This window comes from Panthera leo, chromosome A1 (assembly GCF_018350215.1).
Source record: "Panthera leo isolate Ple1 chromosome A1, P.leo_Ple1_pat1.1, whole genome shotgun sequence".
NCBI classification, from domain to species: Eukaryota; Metazoa; Chordata; class Mammalia; order Carnivora; family Felidae; genus Panthera; species Panthera leo.
In genome coordinates, this window is record NC_056679.1 from 27,832,378 (window position 1) to 27,853,270 (window position 20,893).

At 42.8% G+C, this 20,893-nt stretch overlaps 1 protein-coding gene across 1 annotated transcript in view; it reads right to left on the reverse strand.

Moving 5' to 3' along the window:
* Positions 1-431: 431 nt before the first annotated feature.
* TNFSF11 (TNF superfamily member 11) overlaps positions 432-20,893 on the reverse strand; it is a 32,384-nt gene continuing 11,922 nt past the window's right edge. Inside the window, exons 3-5 of the mRNA XM_042926891.1 lie at positions 6,092-6,137; positions 5,913-6,011; positions 432-1,959 (exon numbers count right to left, since the gene is read on the reverse strand). Of these exons, the coding sequence (XP_042782825.1) occupies positions 1,538-1,959; positions 5,913-6,011; positions 6,092-6,137 (567 nt within the window). The 3' untranslated portion in view covers positions 432-1,537. The remainder of the gene's footprint in view (positions 1,960-5,912; positions 6,012-6,091; positions 6,138-20,893) is intronic.

Consider the following 20,893-nt stretch of genomic DNA (forward strand, 5'->3'; position numbering starts at 1 on the left):
GGGACAGCTCCCCACATAAATTTCCATGAGGTCGAGGATCTAGTCCATCGCTAATGTTTCCTCACCATGGTAAGCTATAAAATGTTCAGGGGCCCCTCCAGGTCAAATGGTTGTCCTGCAGGGCATTAGGAACTTGTGCACAGTATCATTTTCTTCTCATGACATAGCATGACACAAACTGTTCTTTTTTGAGCGATGAAGCCTCTATTTTTGATCTGGCTACGTTCTTGCATACAAATCCCTTATAAATTATTTTTCAAATTCTGAGGTTCACTAATTCAATTAAGTCCATTCTTAATTTTTAATTAAATCTGCATTTCTCCTGGTAACCTTTGGAAAGATGGAAGCCACAATACCATATTGGAGAGAATGGAATCACAGAGCAAGACAGACGGAAAAGAGAGGCACAGTATCACAAGGCAGGTCCTCTTATAAATTTATTTTTGTACCAAAAAAATGAACATTCAAAGGCAATGTTTTTACTGTACAATATAAAATATCATCTCCTATATTAAAAAGGGATTTTTTGCTGATAAGCCACTGATAACTTTTCCATTAAAAAAACCCCACAAAATTTACAATTTGCAGCACTTGTAGAAAAAACACCTGTTCAATAATTATATAAATACTCCTGACAGATTCCAGTAGCCCATTATGTATACTTTTTGGCAATGTCAGCTTTCTAAAGTCAATTAGCTTCTAAATTTGAAAGGCACCTGGTGGCCAACATCCTGCTTATTATTCAAGGTATCCATTTTAATTTTTTTGCACAGACTTGACAAGCCTGAAAAATCTACTAAGTTAAAAAGAATAAAGAAATATGATACAGTTGGTAGTAGCAAAAAAAACCACATTTTTTCCCCCTTAGCTGCAAGTTTTCCCCAGGGGATTTACAAAGTGCACCAGTTAAATATGTCTGTACATTTAAAACATTAAATATGTCAACAGCAAGACATTTTTTAAATATTTTGAATCAAATACTATGGCACAAATATAATTTACAATACTTTGCACAGAAAACATTACATCTGAAATATAACTTTAGATATCATATAAAAATACATATATTTTCTCTCCTCATTAGAAAAAGTATTTATCTGCAGGTTCCAGCATGATGTAACAATTCAAAAGAACTTAACCCTTCTGGTGATCATCCATTTGCAATGAGAGGACACCCTCTCCACTTGAGTGGCACCGTGGCGCATAACCACAGGCCAGATGCAGAGAATTAACCCCTCCCGTAGTCCGCATGAAGGCAACCATAATTGCTCCTATGGCCTAATTCTAGGAATTCGTTACAAAATTTAAAAACCTTTATGTCAGAAAGCCCTCGGACTGTAACAATCTAAGCCAACATCTCCCATTGGCTGTAAATACATGTGCTCTCTATAGTCAAAAGCATGGAAAGAGTCTTCTTGTACCATTATGGGTCATACCCCTTAGTAGTCTCACATCTATATACATCCTTCTTGGCTTGTTTAAAAAAAATTTTCCGTACCTCCTAGGAAATACATAATAACCCTCCAAAAAATGGGGCTCAATCTATATCTAGAACTTTAAAAGCCCCAAAGTATGTTGCATCTTGATCTGGATCCAGTAGTGAAGGGTTGGATACCTCGATGCTTATTTCCTCACCAGACCGTAGCTTAAAAAATCCTCCAACATTTATGGAATAAAAATGGAATTCAGAATTCCCTGACCAGTATTTGGTGCTACCTCCTTTCATCAGGGTATGAGAGCTCGGGATTTTGATGCTGGTTTTAGTGACATACACCATCAGCTGAAGATACTCTGTGGCGAGGTCTCCTGAAGTTTCATGATGTCGAAAGCAAATGTTGGCATACAGGAAATAAAAGCCATCTTGGTTAACTATTAGTTTTCCATTGCTGAAAGTCATGTTGGAGATCTTGGCCCAACCTCGGTCATGGTACCAGGAGGACAGGCTCACTTTGTGGGAACCTGAGGGGAGGAAAGGCACACGATTTAAAATCTGTCCCTCTGAGGAGAAGGACATCCTCACGATTCTATGAGGTTGGAGAAAAACAGCATAATAGTCATGGTTCCAATCGGAGAATACCTCCTCAGAATTTATTTTCTAAAAGGGCAGAGAAACATTAAGATGTGCTTAGCGCTCTCTGCTAGACACCTGAGAGAGTACAAAGACAAAAACCCAGTTTTCCTTCCCGGAAGGGGACTACAGGACATGACCGATAGGTGTGGTGTATTCAGATAAGAAGCAAGGCATATGCCCTGAGAGCCAAGGTGCAGATAATTGCCATGGGAATTCAAAAGAAAGAGAGTTTGGTTCCTCCCAGAAGAATCAAGAATGACTTCTGAATTGCAACTGAGTCTGAGAACTTAAAATAGGTACACGAGTCAGCCAACAGAATCAGAAAGATCATTTAAGGTTGAAGACAGAGAATAAGCCAAAGGCAGTTGATACAGAAAAGCAAGAGACAAGTATAGGAAGAGAATTTCCAGACTCTGCTTGATTCCAATGGTTCCAATCCCTGTCCAAGAATAGTATATTTCCTGAACTCCATACCTTATCCACAGGAGGGTGCTAGAGTGAGCCTGAGAAGCCATTAGAGGCACTGTGGCCTCTAGGACCCACGGTAGCACTTTTTTCTTTTTCATTGGAGGTCCCGCCTCAGGTCATATCAGATTATAGCATCCAGAATGTAAATATCACCCCAAATGTAACTATCATTTCAAATGTCAGTATCATCCCATGGTCCCCAGTGAATCAAGACAAGACTGTAAGACTCACAAACAGTAGTAAAATAATTCCTCCAGGCTGGTAAACAGCCACCTAAACCATCGACAAAGTAAACAAAATTCAAGAAGTTTCCCATCTGAAATTATCCCATGTTTCCCTCTTCTTACTCTACTCTGTGTTCAGTCTTTTTCTCAATTAATGACTTGTCTAATAGTTTATCTCCTATGATGACTCTTAACAGAGAGAAGCAGAAAGGCAAAGTCTACTCTCTCAGTGGGAGAATTAGCTAGTATTAGACCAAGGGCTCAGACATATAGCCTGGAAAGACAAGAAAGGAATATGAAACAGAGAGAGGAGAAAAGACAGGAGCCTTGACCACATATCACTCCCCCTGTTAGCCAGTCCATTGGAAGGAATGTCCATATTCCCTACTAACCACCTCTCTTTTTATTCATCCCCTCATCCATTCACCAATCCATTAGTTGATGAGTCATTCAATAAATATCTGTGTGGGGTCTTCTATGGAGATTCACTCTGCCCATAATAAAGAACTTTATCAAGCACTATGACCTCAAGGCATTTAGCACTACTAGTGGAGAAAATGAGAAACAAGCAAGTAAAATAAAATAGAAAATAGAGTAGTTTCATTGATGCATATCGCGTGGCACTTGGTTGAAGTTCAGTTAAAGCATCTAACTGCCAAGTGAAAGCTGCAGAAATTAACAGTGATCAGAAGCACTCGGCCCACTGAGGGGACGAAGGAACCAGGGGACAGGGAGAATCCAATCAGATGTGGATGGGCTGAGAAAAGGAGACTGCTGTCAGCAAGGAAAACTGTTGGTGCAAAGAATGGAATGCACACAGCATGCAGAGAAGAAAGGGAGGAAAGCCGTCAGCATGAATGCGAAGGAGGACTCAAGAACAGAGAAGGGCAGGAGACAGGAAGAGAAAAATATCCTGTGATCAGGTTGAGGGACCTCGCATGACAAGCCTGGGTTTCCATGACTGATGAGGCATGCTGACGACCTTTCACCCCAGCCCCTCATCCCCCGTGGTCAGTGCCAGTACGTGCGGGACAAGAGGCTTCTCCAAATATTTAGCCTGAGCAGCCCCCTTAAGAAAGCCATGTCGTCTGGCCTCCCAAAATACTTCCCAGTGCATTTTATTCAAGCAGCTTTGAAAAAACCCATAAGCTAGCAATCAATATAAGGCAGATTCTGGGTTTTTTCTTATGTTTAAATAAACAGAAAACAGAGGCCAAAAATGAGCATGCCAAGTTAAAGCCCCCTTTCTCTGAAGACCAGTACTGGCCCAAACCAGGAGATAAATGGACTCAAGGAGCTGTTGGCTCAGCCAGAGGAGCAAATGCTGTTTTCTTAAACAGAAGCATACACTACTGCATTTCACTCAGTCACAAACTCAATAACCGTCGGAAAATAACTAGGAGTTTTGCCTTGTTTTTTGGCAATGATTTGATGCTAGGTGCCTGAAGAGAACGAAAACACGCTTGCTGTTGCCAAACAGACTTTGGCACACAGAGCAATGCAATATTTATCATGTGCCGTTTAAAATGAACCGGAAAGATAAATGCAGAGTACATTCATAGCACACACAGCTGAGACGTCAGTATTAATTTGATTGCATTTGCTAATATGCAAAATAGTTTTCACTCAGAAAATTCGTGTAGCGTCAGTGTGAGGCACGCACACATGCACAGAGAGAACATTTGTTTATGAAGCAGGTACCTGGGACAGGACGGATAGTTTAGGAAAATGTGCTACAAACCAGAGAGTTGGCTTCTCAGCTTCTATGTCTACAGTCGGGAAACATCTCTCTGCGGCCCACGCTATGATAGTGGCTGCAAAATCATTACCAAAACTTGGATATTTTTTTTAACTCCAAGAAAGACGAGCCTTAAATGATTTTTAGAACAAAGTGGAATATGGATAATTATTTAATAAAACTCAAATAATAATAACAACTTGCTTTCATGGAGTGCTTACTGTATGCCAGCTTCTGTAAGAGCATGCTCCGACATTGCCTCATTCAGTCTCCACAGCCACCCCACGAGGTGGATGTGATCACCATCCCTGAAGAAGCTGATACACAAATTATTCCAATAATTTGCATGAGGTCATACAGCCAATGAGGTACAGTGGGCCTCACACCCCGGCTGTCAGACTTCAGAGCCCCTGCTATTAAAACTACATTCATCTGTTTCTTACAGGAAAATAAGAACATAAGAGCTCTGAATTTACTTCTCTCTGACAAAGCCCACTGGCCACAGGGTCCTAATATGATAGACTGTAGTGTAAAAACCGTGGACTTGGGAACGAACTAGAGTGGAGTTCAACTTCCAGCCTTGTCACCACCGTGACCTGGGCAGATGTACCACACGGACCTCAGTTTCCTTGTCTGCGAAATGAATGACAATCACTCACCTTGCGTGCTTGTAGCAAGGATTGGAGATAATGAATTCAGTGAGATGCCTGGTACATAGGGTACATTGAACAAAGGTCATGATGATGATGATGGTAATGTCAACTTGACGCCCTATCATAATCTTCTTTGTAACCTTTTTGATGTTCATCTATCCCAAGTAGAGTGGCCAGTGGAACATGATGGAACAGCAGGGGCATTAAAGTAGATAGAGGCACAGAGCTCTGAGTTTCTTCATTTCTAAAAGATAATCAGCTTTCCAGCGCATTGAGCTAAATTCTTGCCCAGAGAAAGCGATAAGCCCTTGGAGAAGGAGGAATATGTTTCCTTTTCTAGAGGGCTACTGCCTCTTAAATATTACTCTGTCAAGCCCCTACCTGGAACTCTGCAAGAGATACATCCATGAACTTCATGGGTTGGCAATGGGGATGTATCAACTTTGGTTTGGGGAAATACAGATGAACGTAACAAGAGACTGTCCTTCCCAGTTGTGCAACCTCAACTGGCAGTCATTAAAAATAAGCACCCATTCTGATGATCTGAAATTGAAGCGAGGACATCCATTCTGGCAGAGTTGAGAATAACTATTTCCACAATAGAGATTATCAACTGAACGCCAAATGATCTTTCTTCTGATCTAGAAGTTAAGGGCTCTCAAAATTTTAGTAACAGGACAATAATACTTTTGAGTATTCAAATGGGCTGATAAAGGACTTTTGAAATCTTTTTCAGGCTGGATGCTAATGGAACTTACCTGATGGGATGTCAGTGGCATTAATAGTGAGATGAGCAAAAGGCTGGGTATCAGGCTTGCCCCTCCTGGCCAGTTCTAGCCATGAACCTTCCATCATAGCTGGAGATGAGAGAAACCACGTTAGCCCAAAGAGTTCTGGCCCTATATGATTTCAAATATTCATGCAGATCCGTGCTTACCTTTCTCTGCTCTGATGTGTTGTGATCTAACTAGATGTTGTAATTCCTGAAATAAAAAGAAAAAAAAATCTTACTTGTATATTCACTCTTTCAATCAATCAGTAAGAATTTAGGACTGTTGGAAATACAATAAATTAATTTTCTTTCCTTCAAACTATGCCAGACATATATAGGCAGTGAAATTCTTTGGTGTTCTAGGTAGCTATCAAGAGAATTTCATCCCTAAGAATTATGTCTATATGCTTAAAAAATAGACCACACACATGCCATCTAATAAAATACTTTGGACGATAAGAGGAAATAAAAGACAATGTAAATTATAAAACCTGGAATAATTAAACATAATTAAGAATTTGTAGCAGGTACACAAATGAAGATGAAGTCACCCAGGAAAAAAACAATTACCACAGAATATATAACCCTCTTAAATCTTTAGGGAGGCTCTTTTTATATCTATTTCATTAGTGAATTCCTGTTATGACACTGAAGCTTGGCCCACAGCAAAGAGAATAATGCCCAGCTCCCAATGATTAATTTTTTATTTAAAAATATCACAGTGTATTTAAAGTACTATATGGAAGTCTAAGAGCTTTTGGAGGATCAATAGTTAAGTTTCAATACTGCCACAAAGAGGTTCAGAAACAAACCAGAAAAAGAAAGAGCACAAGTATGTAACGAGTGTAGGTAATGGCGTAACTCAATTTGAGCCCTGAGAATGAAGCATCCAACTACATGCCCACCTGAATCAAGACCTCAGCTACTGTTAAATAGTAAGGTGGAGTAGGTAAAACATCAGGTTTAACTTCAAATCCCTTATCAGCCACCTACTTATACTAAGGACATTCATAGCACCTCCTCTATCATAAGGTGGGTGTTAAGATTAAATGACATAATGCATGTAGGCACTTAGCAGAGTGTCTCTGGTAATTCAAATACCTAGATACTAGAAACACTCTGGAGAGATGCCTAATTCCTCTGTTACTGGGATGACCATCCATGGTAACCTTCTCCTCAGCCCCCTGCCCCATCCCATGATGTTTAAAACAGCCATATAGCTTAAGTTCTTTGAGTGTCTGGAGAGAAGGGCTTTGAGATAGGTGATAGATAGATAGATGATAGATAGAGGCAAACGTAACTTCAACTGTTAACAGTTGGAAGGGTTCTAGAGATAAGATAACACTGAATTGTCTCTCTGCCTTCAGGACTCCCAAGAGAGATAAGAATCTATACTTTTAAAGACCCTTGGAGAAAATAGCACAACTGTTTTCTGTTACCTAAAGAAGTCAGTCTGACTTTTACAAGGAACCATGGTTGCTCATCCAGGGCTACATTCTCCCCTTGCCTTGACCCAGAACATGCACTACAAAGCTCTGGGAGCATGGTTTGCAGGAAGTACTAAGCAAATTGTGGCAGCCCCTTTTGAGCTGTGCAATGGCCCTTACCAGACCTTCTTCTTCCCACTCCATCCAAGATTTATTTTTCTCCCCTGCTGACCTCCAATCACCCAAGTCTCTTCTTGTGACCTTTTGATTCCCAATGGTACTCTGATTTCTGGAATTTCCTGTATTTAGTCTCCCCTGTATTTACAACAGAGATTTATATATACAAAATGTACCTTTATACATTGTGTATATTTTTATGCATATATATGCATATATATATACATATACATACACACACAATGTATCTTTATACATTTTACATATTCATACATTTATAATGGAGATATATGTACTTGTACATTGTATATATATATTTTTTATATTTTATTTTATTCTTAAATATTACATTTATTGTCAAATTGGTTTCCATACCACACCCAGTGCTCATCCCATATATTTATACATTTATAGTATAATATGTCTTTATAGATTGTGAATATCTTTATACATATGTATATGCAATGTGTCTTTACCTGATTACTATCTCTTAAAAGATTGGAATAGGAACCTTGATGACAGAGTAACAGAAATTTAAAGCTACCTTCATTTTCCCTCTAGCCCTGACCTGCCTCATCCTCAGAGGGGAAAGGGAGGAGGGAGAAAGGAAGCAAAATTAAGTGTGTCCACAAATGTCTGGTTCGTGCTTTTCTATGGAGAAAAACACACATCTTATGGAGAAAAGCATGGAGAGAACCTATATGCCAGCTCAGTAGTTCTTGGGCTTGAGCGTGCATCACAGTCTCCCAGAGGGCGTGTTGAAACAGTGTCTGATCCAGTAAGGTCTTGGGTGGGGCCTGAGAATTTGCATTTCTAACAGGTGCACTGGTGCTCCAGGCCTAAGGCCTCAATTTGAGAACAACATTCCCTCTGACATCCCAAAAGATTTCAGAGATGGGCAAATCTGAAATACGTTTGAAGCTTCAGAACCAGGCAAAGAAGCAGCAGACTAAAGCCAGTGATGAAATGGGCAGGGAAAGGTTGTTCTCTCCCACCTGGGAAAAAACTCCTGCCCATTCAATCAGTGACTTCTAGGTCAGAACCATGACAGAAACTTTTCATTACAAGAAAATTCAATAACCAGCACCAGTCAGAAGCACTTTCAATGACTGCTAAAAAAAAAAAAAAAAAAAGCCAAATACCAAAAAAGCCAAAACAAAAAATTAAAAAAAAAACAAACCCTAATGTGTCATGACCCAGGATGAATTAAAACTCTAGCTAGAGACCCATTAGGCAATGCTGCTTTCATGTTATATTTGTTTTTAGGTATTCAAGACTTGTAGTTCCTCTCAGAAACCCTACAAGGGAAGTTTCCATGTGAAAAGGGAGTACATGATGTGTGTAAAAGCTAAAGCTTATAAATTTGTACACACAGTATATCTTTATACAAGCATATATCTTTATAGCTTTATATATATATATTCATGTGTATTTTATATATATATATATATATATATATATATATATATATATATATTTATGTATCCTTACCTCACTCCCGATTTTTTGGACTCTAACATGAGTGTTATTTATGTGCATGGATGTCAACCATGAAGAACATTCTTCTCAGACTACTCCTTTAGGGTACCCAGGCCCCAACTCCAGCCAGTCTAACGTAACTAGTCTGATACTAATTTGGTATTTTTAAAAAGAATCTAAGTGATTTTTTTTCATGTTTATTTTTGAGCGAGTGCAAGCAGGGGAGGGGCAAACAGAGGGGGACAGAAGATCCAAAGCAGGCTCTGAGCTAACGGGGGCTCGAACTCACCAACTGCAAGATCATGACCTGAGCTGAAGTCCGACACTAAACCAACTGAGCCACCCAGGGGCCCCTCCAGATGATTCTAACATAGGGCAGGTACTGACAAACATTATTACTAATTAAGTGCTCCCGTGAATGGTTGTTTGGTGACATCTTCTCTGGTCACAGATTAATTATATTCTCACAACTTACATACATTCTGCATATTCATACTGAAAATTAAATTACCCCTTACATTTGTAGCCAACAAAGTAGTTTCCCTTGTATTGTCGTATTTGATTCTTATTAGAATCAGAGGCTGGGTAATTATCACTAACCTGATTTTTCAGACTGGGAAATGGAGGCCGAAAGAGAATAAGGACTGCCCTAATTAAGGCTGGGACTAGAACCTCTGCCTTCTGACTTCTCTTTTAGAGCTCTATGCCCACCTCCCTTTACAAGATGGAGTCCTCAAATACACACCTGAAAGCTGGCAGAAAAGTTTCATGGGCTCGTGATGAAGTTCAAAACCTGCTACCCCAAAATATAATGTCTCGGCATATTGAATATTTTTAGCTGAAGGAATTTGAGAAATGGCAGGTGCAGTAAGGACTCCCTGACCTTGTCCTTCTTCTCTGAAGCAGGTCATAAGACTGTCATGAGAGAGTGCTGTCCTCATAACTGGCAGAAAGGAGCATCCTTATCTCCAAGATGTAAGGATGCCAAGAAGAATCTGAGGGAATGGGCCTCCTCAGTTTACTTAGCTCAGACCCTTTGCCCTATCACATTTTCCCACTTCACCAAACCTGGTATAAAAACCAATCAGGTTAGGGGCGCCTGGGTAGCTCAGTCGGTTGAGCATCCGACTTCGGCTCAGGTCATGATCTTGACTCAGGTCATGAGTTCGAGCCCCGTGTCAGGCTCTATGCTGACAGCTCAGAACCTGGAGCGTGCTTCTGATTCTGTGTCTCCCTCTCTCTCTGCCCCTCCCCCGCTCATGCTCTGTCTCTCTCTCTCTCTCTCTCAAAAATAAATATACATTAAAAAATTTTTAAAAAATCAGGTTAACCATTTCTTCAGGTCTTCATTTCTTTACGAAGTCTATGTTCAATAAATGTGTACGCTCTTCTCTTATTAATCTTTCTTTCATCAGTCTAATTTATGAAGTCCCAACTGGAGAACCTAAGTGTGTAGAGGGACTGACTACACCTGTCAAGAAATCCTTAGAGGGTGTTTTCCTCCCTGAAGTAGAAATTCTAAAAGGAGGTTTCCCTTCCCCGGGATCTGGTGCCTAGTACCTGACAGCAACCTGGAAAACCTGACAGAAAGCTGCCTTTGTTTTTAAGTTTTTATTTATTTATTGTTGAGAGAGAGAGAGAGAGAGAGAGAAAGAAAGATGGAGAGAGAGAATCCCACACAGTGCTGAGCCTGACATGGGGTTCGAACTCACGAACCAGATCATGACCTGAGCTGAAATCAAGAGTCAGAGGCTTATAACTGACTGAGCCACACAGGCGTCCCAAAAAAAGGAGTCTTGACATCAGGAAATATGGTCTTGGAATTCCCAGGGTCTTCAGAAAATCACTGTCTCAGACCGGGCTGAGCCATGTTCAGGGCTTGGCTGGTCAACCGCCCAAACTACAGCCTGCAGACCTTGGGCATGAGGGGCACCGTGTCTCTGGATGGAACACTGTCAAGCCCACTCCACACAGCAGGAGCCACTCGGCTTTGTCAGTTTTCTCAAGGATCAGATATTTTGCTACGTATATACCGACCACGGACCTTTCTTGAATGCCCCCTAATATTTTTAATTTTTAAGATTACAGGAAACCTTCTAAAGGAGCACTGGTACTCCAGCCCAACTGACAATTCCATTTGTTGTCTAAGCAGTGCATTTACATTTATTTTCACCCACTTTAGTCCTCTACTGCTGTCGCACTAATTAGAGTTAAAACATGCAGTTCTTTATTCCCAAACCTTATCACTCAGACATCACTTCTGGTTTCTTTGAATTCAAAAAGTTCTGATCATTTAATCCGGGGAAAACAGTACAAAGGATATCCCATCTCCTTTCCTCTGAACAAATTATTCAGATGAAAGAGATCTTTTTTAGAATGTTGTGTGTGATTTATCCTACTTTAAAGCCAGCTGTAAGTTAAAAACAAAACAAAACAAAACGCACTCTCTGGATAAACATCCAGTGCATAGTGGATCATAAAGAAGTACAGGTAGTTGAGGTACCTCCCAGCAGGAAGCAGGAAGTTTCCAAGGTGAGGAAGTCAGGCAGAGGGTCCTCCTAAGGTCTCAGGTCTTTGCTAAGAGCCACAAGAGAGAAGCCACCGTCTGCTCCCCCAGGAAGACCAGCGATCTGCCTTCTCAGAAGACAGCGTGTTTAGCATCTATTACGTGCCAGGGACGGAAAGAATGGCCCCGTGGTTTCTATCAACCATCCATGACAACTAGGATCATTACCTATAAGCTACCAAGAAAACTCACACGAATGAATGAATTTATTTTAAGGTCACGCTGTAACAAGTAGGCTTTTCAGCAAAATTATGCATTTTTAGATAAGCGTAATTTGGACCTAAATTATGATAGCTTCATTTAACCCTTCAAAACAGGACAAGAAAGAAAGCAGAACTGCTGGTAGGCAGCCAAAGAAATTGCAGCCAAGTCAGGGACGAAAGAAAGCCTCTGACATACTGCCACCTAGCGGACGCCGTCCCGCATTGACAAGCCTGGGATGCCGCAGCCAGGCTCTGCAGATTTGAAATTGCTGTCGCCCCCGCTCCAAAGTCTAAAAACAATAGAGATGAGGAGATTTCACAACATGTTTTAATCTTCTCATTGTGGTATTTTCCTATTTAGACTGCAAAACTCAGTTTCATCTTTGCTGTCGGAGTACGTCTGAACAGACAGGAAAACAACCGATACAAAAAAAAAAAAGTTTTTTTTAATTTCGACTTTTATTTCGCTCATAGAGAAATGTTGTGATTTCACAATTTCTCCTCCAGGAAAGAAAGCGCACAAAGGATCGATGTGACTGTGTAACTGTGGTCTCTAGGATTGCTTCTTTTCAGCTTCTCCCGAGCTCAAGAGCCAAGAAGCACCCAACCCAGAGTGTGGCAGGGTAAATTTGAAGAGTACAGACCGTGTCTTCAATCTGATGCAACAGGCTCTTTCAGACATCTTCTAACATATTTTAGGGTCTTTCACCAAACCTGGGGAGGTGGGAGACATCCCAGAACTGGCTCAATCTTGACAATCAAAGCCACTTAGGAGAGATTACACTCCATAAGAATAAATACAAATACCTATGAGTATTTTCAACTCCTTTGGGTAGTTAGGGGGATTTTGCTCCAGGTAATTTAAACATTTACAGCAAATGTTCAGCCCGCCTTTGAAAACTCAGTTGGACGACTGCCCCAAACAAGACTTTGAGAACATTCCAATCTGACAGTGAATGTTATCAAGTTGGTCTTATTTGCTTGATTGCAGTGTTTTATTATCTTACAAAATGATACAAGTAGATTTCAGCTCCCACCGGAGGACATTCCTAGCTTTAAAGATTCCCAGAAAAGGTCAAGTTGCTGGAGGCTGGGCTTCTCGGACTGAAAAATCCCACCTGTGCATTGTGCTGTGAATTGTGTGATCCGCGTGGTGCCTGTCAGTCAGAGCACAGAAGAAGCAATTTGTACGGCCAGATGCCTCGGAAACCACTGGCACCAGCTCGTAGCTGGGGTCTCAGGTGGCTGCCTCCCTCTGCAGTACCAGCAGCAGCTGCAGGGACATCTGGCTGGTTGAACAAGGATTTAACACCCCGTTTGCCAGATATAATACAGGGTTCATACACTTGTTAACATATGTAATGCGTTCATTTTAACATCTTAATGATACCCTTCACGTAATTCTTCTCCAACCAAGTTACAAGAATGGTGTATTCATCAGCCGAGTTAGCACATGAATACCACACATGGGTTGTTTCTGAAAATGAATAGGTTTCCTGTTCCTGCAGAGAAGTCCTGCAGGCTTCCGCCTCGCCTCGTGAAGCGCTCAGAGATCCATCCCCTTGGTGCCACCAAGTACAACTGCCTTCCTTCAAGCTTTCCTCCTTTCTCATCAGGATTACGAGAACAGCCTCCTACCTCTTTGCCAGGCTCTTGCTTTCCTCCAACTGATCTCTGCTGCTGGAGCAATCCTAAAGCACACGGAGGAGTATGTTCCCTCTCTGAACATCCCCCCCGGGTGCTGCGCACGGACGTCGGGGGCAAGCCCACAGGCCTCACCTGGGCTTACAAGGTCCCGTACGATGTCCTGGTGACCGCTCTGTGCTCTCTTGCTACTCCTCCCCGGGGCCCCCAGACCCCACCTCTGAGGCCACTCGGGACACCACCGGTGCCAGCCATGCAGAACTACTTCCAATCGGTCTCCACCGCGAGCATCCTGCCCTCCCTTCCATACAGACCTTGTCTCCAAGGGCTCTCCCAGAGAGACACGGCTCACCGTCTTATCAATAGCTCTTTATCCATAAGGGTTTTATCGTCCATGTATTCTTGGTTTACAAGGTACAGAAAGAATACCCAGCTGTTGTGCACCAGCTAAAGAGACAGAATTAGTATGGGTGTCTCAGCCTCTTGCTTCCCCCCCCCCCCAAAGCTCACACCGACCTTCTAATCCACAGGATATGGGGGAACACGTTATACGCACCTGGATGGAGCGGGGGGGGGGGGGGGGGCCCTTAGTTCCTTTGAGCTGTCAGTGGTAACAACAGTCCAAAGATAGCCTCGAAGCAAAGAGCTTTAAGAGCAGGATCCCTTGAGTGTTGCCTCAATACACGTTATGAAGGGTACGGCACAGCCCATGCTCCTCACCCTTCAGGTCCCAGGACAATGGGAGAGGAGCACGGGGGAGGGGGAAGGGCAGCTCTTGACCATCCCCACTGGGGACGGGGGAGGAGGACCGGTGAGGGGGGCAGGTACACGGGGCGTTGGGGTCACCAATCCTGAAAGGAAGGGCCATCTCTGATGTATTTGTAATTCTACATTTTGATCCCCCAAATTACTTATTTCTTAATATAAACTACTGATTTATAAAATTCACCCAGGGCCAAAGTTTACTCAACACGGATTCTATCCACAGCCCACAGCCCCGGCACCCCACCTCTTAACCGCCTCATTTGTTTGCCTCCTAACTAAATCAGCCACCGCCATCCCCGTGACCACCTCTGGAAATTCTCAGCGAAGAACTTTACCAAGATGTGGGCTGGTCTCCTCCTCCCACCCGAGGACAGTCAGCGGGGGCTTGTTTCTCCCGAAAGAAATCTGCTGATTGGAAAAGACACATCTTTGCAAACAGATAATGCTCTCTCCCCACCAAAGGGCTGGCGAAGAGCGTGCCCTTGTTTTCCTAAAAGAGAGTGATGCTTTCCTGGCAGCGCACTGGCTATGCTGGGAATAGAAAATTAGTTTTTATTGTTTAACCTTCATGGTTTAAATGAGGAAGCTTCTGCTACAGTTAAAGGTCCCCTAGGGTTTTCCTAAAGTTGCCTTATGACAGCAATATTAGTCTTCATAAAGAGCCCAATTTCAAAATGTCTTGCACTATGGTACTCGTTTACAAAGTTTAATCGAAGGGCCTGACAGAGTAACTGCTGTGTAGCATCTTGGGCCAACCCTGCTATTTACCATGTCTCCGCTTTCCTCTGCCACTTGAAACAATAATGCCACCTTAACACTGGCAGAGCTTTGACATTCACTGAGCCTCGTGTCCTCGGAAGAAGGCGAACCCACACAGACCCTCCCCAAAGTATCGGACGGCTAGGAATGCGACTCCGAGGGGCACAGAGGTCCGGGCCAGCCACTGCGGACAAATAAGGCCAGGGAGGAAGGGGCGGGGTGGCCAGTCAAGGTCCTCCAGCCTCAAGGTCCTTTAACGTGTTCACGCCCCAAAGGTCGAAACTCCTCTCTGCAAGATGCAGGATAAGCATCAGGCTCAGGAGTGACCCCCGGCCCTTTGCGAATCTTCCTGAGCATGCGTAATGTGGCCAGCTTCTGGCAATATCAAACAACTAGCCATGTGATGACACTAAGAGCAGGGATGAGCAGAGCTCACTCACTTGTTCATTAAACTGGTTCTTCCTTCCACTGGGCACCTACTGTGTGCCTGTCACTGGGGAGGGAAACTAAACATCACACAGCCCCATCCTTGGAAAGTTCACGCCATGCTCCTGCAACGGATGTACTGAATGACAGGGGTGAATAACGAGGCCCTGGGTGAGCACAGGAGAAGCTCCTCACCCAAAGGTGGGCAGGCGGGCATCAGTAGGGGCCTGCTTTAGCAAGTAAGGACTGTGCTGAAATGTGAAAGACAATCAGAGAACTAACTACACAAGAAAGGCCTGGAATAGCATGTAAAAGACTAGGCGCAAACACCCATCTTTCATTCATCCATCCATCCGGTCCACAAAGTTTATTGATGGCCGCTAGGGGCCAGGCATCCTGTGCGGTGCTGAGGATGCTGTGTTTCTGGGACAGATACCATCTGTGCCCTCACTTGCCTTGGATCACAGCAGGGAAGTAGAGTGGGGAAGGGCACAGCTAGGTTAGGGAGTTTCTAGCATTTTACTGTGGCGGGGCCTCTGAGCACAGGCTGAGCACAGAGTGATGGGACGGTATACAAGATAATGAGGCTGGAGAGGCAGGGGTGAGAATGAGGTTTCCAGAACATAAAAGAGTTTGTGTTATGTGTCCAGCAGCTCAGACTTTATCCTGTTGGTTTCAGGGGTCCTGTAGGACTACAGGATGGGGTGGCCACTTGCAGTGACCCAGGCAAGAAACAATGACAGCGACACCTGGGTTAAGGTGACAATAACAGTGACTGGGTGGAGAGAAGTCACTGAAGGTTTTGTAAGGAGGCAGAACCCACAGGACAGGGGCGAGACGAAGAGTTGGTAATGGAGAGTGTAAGACCATCTTCTGGCTTGTGGTTGGGGTGATGGAGATGATGGTCTGGTCCTTCACCATGAAAGGGTTCGATGAGATAAGAAGCAGGTACAGACACTGAGAGGAAGAGTTCCAGAGCCCACCACAACTTTCTGATGAATATGAGCCTCATGTTTTAGAGTTATTATCATTTTTACTCCTATCAGCACCACCACCATCACCACCCAAGGTTCTCAAAAGGTAAAGATTAGGGGCGCCTGGGTGGCGTAGTCAGTTAAGCGTCCGACTTCAGCTCAGGTCACGATCTCACGGTCCGTGAGTTCGAGCCCCGCGTCGGGCTCTGGGCTGATGGCTCAGAGCCTGGAGCCTGCTTCCGATTCTGTGTCTCCCTCTCTCTCTGCCCCTCCCCCATTCATGCTCTGTCTCTCTCTGTCTCAAAAATAAATAAACGTTAAAAAAAAAATTAAAAAAAAAATTATTATTTAAAAAGGTAAAGATTAGGGGCGACGGAAGCACCCTAGTGATGAGGAAGCTAAGTGCAAACAAAACTTTCTCGGACCCGAAATCTCAAAAAGTTCAAGCAAACCTGTGTCATCATTTTGGCTATAGACTGCTCTCTGCAACTTTCAAAACCCACCTTTTCCACCACACAGACTTGCTCCTACTTCTCAAATATAGTCACTTAAATTCACCAAAGGCTTCCCTGTACCCCAGTGGCTCTCACTTCTCCAAGAAGTTCTCACCTCTTCTTAGGATGCTATCCTGGTCCCAGGTGCTATGTCCGTTCCCACCCCGAAGCCTTCTTTTAAAGACAGGCCAGCCCTTTCCAGGGGGGATTTCTGAAATCACAAAGTCTACTCCTGAACTACCAACGCTTCTCATTTATTTTTTTAAACAAGGTCCCCAAGTGATTCTTAAGATCAGGCAGGTTTGGGAGACTGTTCTAGGGAACAGCATTCTCTCCAGTTCCACAGGTTATATTTCCCCCAGGATGAGCCACTTTGGGGGAGCAACCCAATCTATCCTTTGCCACTTCCCCTTCCAGCCAAGGACCCTCAGTTTTATTCATTTCTAAAACTGTAGCTCAAGATCCCAAGCCACAAAATGAGATGCTGTCTTCCAGGCATGTCTTTCCTTACCAACTCCACATATCTTTTCTTCCATCCTAGGGTACTTCTAGCACAAAGATAGGCCCACCTCTGCTGGTGCCACTCACTGTCATTTCCTCTTGCAAACTCTTCTACCTTTTGCCCTGGGTCTCCCTGAGATTGAGCACACCATTAGCCAATAGCCTATTGCTGGCTACAAGGCAGTAGATGGCCTTGGTTTTGTAGGAAAATTCTGTGGGTCTTACTTCAGCTTTCCCATAACAACAGCTTTCATAAATGCTAGATATGATTGGGGTCGATGGAATTGCAGTTCCCAAAACTGTTATGGTGTAGATGAAATCCCATTGGAAAACCACTACATGACTAACATCTTGATTTGGGAACACCAGTGCCCCCAAACCCCAAGTTTCCTTGTGGGTTTACAAGAAATTTTCTTGGGATACATACATACTCATATACAAAGGCAAAGCGATAATGAATGGGGTTTAATTTTTCCCCTTGCGTTTGTTATGTGTGTATTTCACGAAAAAACCAATTCAGATATAATGGCTATATAACAACTGTCATGATTACAACTTCATAAATATTTAAGATCTACTCGAATTTTAATTGATTTCTTATGTACTTTAATTTTAAAAGTGCAAATAGTCTTCTTATGATAATTGACATAGGAATTCTAAAGGATCACTTCTCTATTTGGAGAAAACAACCATTTAACCTGATAAACTTTTTGGCTTTAATGTTCTTGAATCCATAAAATCCACTAAAAACTGTGCAGATGACAGTCAAGGTTCATTCAAAGATCACAGATCTTTGGCATAGCTGTATATGCCTAAACAAACCTTTGAAAGTTCCTCCATAAGATGCATGCTGTTAAATCTACTTTTAAATTTCTCTCTCTCCTGGAATCCAGATAATCCTAAAGTACTTTAACTTTTAGAAAATGAAATCTTAGTCATTCAAATTTTTCATAGATTTATGTAACAAAGTCAACTCTGCTCATAGAGTGAGCCCACTCCTGCCTAAACAGGGTTTAGTGAGTATCGGAGACTGGTCACTGTCCCTTGGAATGAAGCCTCTCCTCTTCCCAGTTATGGGAAACCCCCTTCCTCAAGCCTGGGTGCAAATGGCAACTCAGCTAGAGACGATACGGTGCAGCCTCCCTTGCAGCAAGATGTGGTGGTATGAGTAAGTTCCAGCCAACAGGATCCTGCTAGAAGTGACGGCATATAAGCTCCCAGGGACCACATTTGCCTTCTCTCTCTCCCTGGAAATATCAACTAATGGAAAAGCCAACCTGGACCAAGAGATGGCAGGTATGGAAGGTACCAGCTGAGGATGGGGGAGCCTCCCTGCTAGCCCTGGACTGCTCACCCGGATTATTGCACAAACTTCTGTCTTATTGAGTTATTGAGTGAGGGTTCTCTTTGTTACAACAATGTAGACTGTGCTACGTAACAATGAATATTTCCTTAGGGATCAAAGCACTGAAAATCCGTGGGTACACCATTCTTTTTTTTTTAGGTTGATTTATTTATTTTGAGAGAGAGAGAGAGAGAGAGAGCATGAGCAGGGGAGGGCCAGAGAGAGAGGGAGAGAGAGAATCACAAGCAGGCTTCTCACTGTTCAGCACAGAGCCCGAGCCAGGGCTCAGTCTCACAAACCATGAGATCATGACCTGAGCTAAAACCAAGAGTCGCACGCTCAACCAACTGAACCACTCAGGCACTCCAAGGGTACACTGTTCTTAATATGAGGAGACGGTTTTATTTACACTGTGAATCTTACAGGAGATGAGACCAAATATGCACTGATACTCAGGGAATAAAGTAAGAATTCCAGGTAAGAATTAATTGTTCAATAATGGTGGTTCTGGTTTTACTCCCCATTTTCCACTAAGCTTTTGGAAGCTCAAAGTGGCTCAGTCAGTTGAGCGTCCCACTCCAGTTCAGGTCATGATCTCAGAGCTTGTGAGTTCGAGCCCCATGTTGGGCTCTGTGCTGACAGCTCAGAGCCTGGAGCGTGCTTCTGATTCTGTGTCTCCTTCTCTCTGCCCTTCCTCTGCTCATACTCTGTCTCTCTCTCTCTCTCTCTCTCTCTCTCAAAAATAAATAAACATTAAAAAAAAGAATATGCCAACAAGATAGTTTATTGGTAGTCATTATCATCTTTGGCTTTTCTGCAATGAAATTAGAGAGTTTTATAAAATGATACTTAAATAAGAAGCCAGAGCTGTGTTTTCAGTTCACATTACAGGCCTGCCTCTAGGTAGTTTATAAGCTATGGAAAGGCAGAAACCTGAGGAAAGCATGTCTAAAGGAAGAAGCCTAGACGGAGATAATTTTCAACAAAAAATTATCTGTATTACTGTATCTGTGTTGGAGCCTTATAGCCTCTGGCTATAATATTAATAATTATCCATTATAACATTGGTTAAGACATCAGATAAATGAGAACCAGGCTACTAACACTGTGGCTTTATGAGTTGGTCGATGACCCATGTTTATTTAAAAATCTTAGCTCAGAGTTCCAGAAGTCATTTATCATTTATTTGTTCTTTCCCTTCATTCTTGAGACTACATTATGTGTGACGTAGTCAAAGGTGAGCAAAAGAGCTGCACTTCTTGTCCTGATGGAGCCTGTACCTTCGTTCCACGACCTCTAAACACTTCGGATTATATGGCTTTTTGGGGGGAAATGTCTTAATGCTCCCAAACACGGATATTTATTAATGTATTACATAAAATAGTCCTGTATATTAGGTACATTATAGAATAGTCACAGAAATGTTTTAAAAGCTAGTATTAAAAAATCCATATACATGTAGGGGGCGCCCGGGTGGCTCAGTCAGTTAAGCGTCCAACTCTTGATTTCGCTCTCCGCTCATGAGCTCGTCTCGGATCAAGCCCCACACTGCGCTCCACGCTGAGCAAGGAGTCTACTTAAGATTCTCTCTCCCTCTCTCTCTGAACCTCTCCCCCACTCATGCGCACGCTCTCTCGCTCTCTCAAAATAAATAAATAAATATTTAAAAAGAAACCTTAAAATAAATAAATAAAAAAATAAAGTCATATATGTGTAAATCTTCATGCTGCCTTCCCACATCGGGGGGTGGGGGGGGGGGAGAGGGGTTATCTTGAATGCACTGAACACCCCACATTAATCTCTCTCCTCCATATCATTCTTTCAAATACTTTTCAAAGTAAGTTTCAGGATGGTTTTTCACAAACAGGTACTCAGTGGGAAATCGACAACTGGAAACACTAAAATCAAAAGTCAAGTCACAGCCCTGAGTGCTCAGAATGTACATTTAGTGCATACACACGTGGTTTTCCACGGGGACCGGCCGGGAGACCTAAGGAGCAAGGGCCCCCGCTCAGGCCCGAGCTCACCACTCCACTCCTCAGGCTGGCAGAGGCCAGAAAGGCTGCCAAAGCTGGAAACAAGAATTGCTTTATAAATTGGACACCATATTTGTACTAGTGTTTTCTTTATTGTCATAGACTGTTATGATAGACTTTGTAAATTGTGGTTGGTAGAGCTGGATCGCTAAGAGGCTTTCAGAGTTCTGT